Source organism: Adiantum capillus-veneris, chromosome 15 (assembly GCF_014529385.1).
Source record: "Adiantum capillus-veneris isolate H3 chromosome 15, ASM1452938v2, whole genome shotgun sequence".
Taxonomy (NCBI): Eukaryota; Viridiplantae; Streptophyta; class Polypodiopsida; order Polypodiales; family Pteridaceae; genus Adiantum; species Adiantum capillus-veneris.
Window position 1 is genome coordinate 131,025,210 of NC_140945.1, and position 2,882 is coordinate 131,028,091.

General features: G+C 43.0%; 1 protein-coding gene across 1 annotated transcript; it reads right to left on the reverse strand.

Annotated features, from left to right (window-relative positions):
- Window positions 1-1,705: 1,705 nt before the first annotated feature.
- Window positions 1,706-2,321, reverse strand: LOC147441502 (uncharacterized). Its single transcript, XM_086483732.1, has one exon. The coding sequence runs from the start codon at window positions 2,272-2,274 to the stop codon at window positions 1,906-1,908; it is 369 nt and encodes a 122-aa protein (XP_086339858.1). The 5' UTR covers window positions 2,275-2,321; the 3' UTR covers window positions 1,706-1,905.
- Window positions 2,322-2,882: the final 561 nt, after the last annotated feature.

Genomic DNA, 2,882 nt, shown 5'->3' on the forward strand with positions numbered 1-2,882 from the left:
TAGGTACTGCGGAACTAATGAAAGGATACTAATGGTTAAGTTTAGAACCTTTCATAGCTTCATCTTCGAGTGCAAGTGATTTGCAAATGTGTCTAGATGACGTGAGAATGGCCTCTACATGGTGGACTCTAGTGTGCATCACACAAGGAGGCATGACAATTTAGTTTTACCGCGTAATTGTGAGCAGGTGAGTGACATGTACCTTTTTTATTCTTATTTACTTGTAGCGTTAGTTATACCAATGTTACTCACTTTGAACTTTTATTTTATAGGTCATCTATATTCAAGCAATCCACCGATCAAAACTTTGGTTCGTAATTCTCGTAACACCTTGGGGGAGAACCATTTTTTCTACTAATGAAGTGGAGACTATCTTTGACCCTCTTCCACCTCCGACTTTGGATGAGGTGGAAAGGAGAGAGAGGTCGATGAATGAAGTCCGGCGGCAGCAAGTCTTAGCGAGTTTGATTTTCATGATGATGAAGATGATGAGATGGAGGATGACAAGCTCGAAGATGATGAAGCTGGCAATGCATCCACAAACGACAATTCCGTTTCTCTCTTTATTGATTTAGGAGCCATGGGCTTAGAATTGGATGATGCTTCATGTAGAGATCTTTTGGAAGATGATTCATAAACATTTTGCAGTATGAAGTTTTTTGGTCGTGTAATCCATTCACCTCTCTCTCCCTCCTCTTCCTTTCTTTAGATTTGAGAATATGCTCAATTATGTTAATCAATTGACAGTGATTATTTTAGTTGTAACCAAGTGTAATCTTATATCCCCCGCCTCCTTCTCCCCCCTCTTTCTCTTTCTCTCTCTCTCTCTCTTTCTTTCTCTTCTTTTTTATATTTGAAAATTATATACATTATTCTTTAATTTTTATTGAGAGGAAGGAAACACCAAAATTTGAATGGGGGCGGGGGAGACGGGTTAAATCAGAATTTGAAAGTTTAGGCGCTTAAATTTGGGCAGCAGATATAACGACGGTAATGAGCGCGGTAATAACAACGGATAAAGTCGCGCCATACTTTAAACACAAAAAAATTTCCCACCCTCTCTTTTGTTTCTCTCATTGAATTTACACCTTCTCTCTACAAAACGTGGTAAAACAACGCGATAAACACTTGGAGATTTTCATAGTGAACTAGATAGTAGTGCATAGCTCCTTTTTGCTTGATAAGATTCATAAGAATAGTTGACAGATTAGCATATGATGTTAGTGGTTGGCTCCACAAAAATCGGCCTGAGTACATTGGGTCTTTTACACCCACAAAAAATTGTAAGCCCACTGAACACCTTCCTTGCATACTTAACATTTAGGAGGTGAAGCCAAGAAAATTAGTTCGTTACACTTTGGTTAGGTCTCCCTAAATCTCGAAAAATAAAAAGCCTTTCAAAACATTCTTAAGTGCATAAGTAAAAAGACATTTTGTGCAGATATAAAAGAGGTGGACCGTGGTCCACTTCACATTTGTGCATTTGTTTTTTTTTAACTTTAGCCTTTTCTTCTCTTTAAAGTGTACGTGCACCATGTACGCAGTGAATATTTTTTTGAATGCCATTGGATGCAGTACAAATAACAAAGACTTCCCATAACAAGAAGGCAATAACTAACGAATAGAGCATTGCATTTAATCCATCCGAGGGTGCGAAGTATTACCTTCATGCCATAAACCAGCTAGCAAATACAACATAAAATCCCAAAAAGCCACAACAAAAGTATATTCCCAGTAATATTCCTTTCTTGAAATGGGAAACGCTGTTTCAGAAACCTTTAACCTCCCTCTCTCTCTCTCTCTCACACACACACACACGTGTGCATGCAAGATTACAATAAACGCATTAGAGTCTTATTTCGTGAGAACGTCACCAAGGGGAATATACAAACTATATAGATGGCATTAGATGCCAGGACAGATGACGGCGCCATACTTGAGAACGTCGCCGAGGAAGGAGGTTAAGCAGACGTTAACCTGGTCCTCGACCTGGGAGTTAACGATGGCGTAAGTACGGCCGTTGGCGAGCATGACGGGACCTTTCTGGTGGCCGGTTTCCGGGTTGCGGAAGTAGCAGCGCTGCTGGAGGCCATTGAGAACAACGGACGAGTCCACGTTGCAAGTCACGGAACCGGAGCCCTTAGCGGTCGGCACGATAACTAGAGACTGGTCGGAGTCGTTCCGAATGGTGCACCGCCCTTCTGCTGCAGCCGCCAGCAGCACCACCAGAACTGCCGCCACCACCACCACCATCCGGCCGGTCGGATTCTCCATTCTCTCTCTCTCTCTCTCTCTCTCTCTCTCTCTCTCTCTCTTATAGCTTGTCGATAGCAGCTTCGTCTGTGTACTCTTTGCCTCCTCCTCCTCTATAATATATACCCCTCCCTAGTTCGGCCACGTACACTCCCACTACGACTTAATTTGACGCGTGCTCCACGTCCCTGCTGTGTAGCTTTTCACCCCACTCCATTCATCTTTTGTCACGAGGACCTCCACTAATGTAAATGTTGAGAGGTGACGTTGCTGTTGACAACCGGATGGACGGTCCAAATATTGTGCTATATTTAAATAAAACTGCTATAGACATGCTTAAAGATCCTTGGCGGATGGGGCTTCCTTCCGGTGACGAGAAGTGACCAGTAGGTCGCACGAATCGGCAGAGAGAGATCCAAAAGGCTTTTCTTCCTCCTCATCCAAGGCTTTTCTCACACTGCCTCAAGCGCATCGGTTGTTGATCCACCTTTTCTCCTCTCGGCTCTGTAGGGGAAGCTGCCCACGACATGCCTCGTCAGTTTGACGAGGTAGATCAATCAGGTTTACTTTTTGAAAAAACCATAGCCTTCATAGAAAAGAGAGAGAGAGAGAGAGAGAGAGAGAGAAAG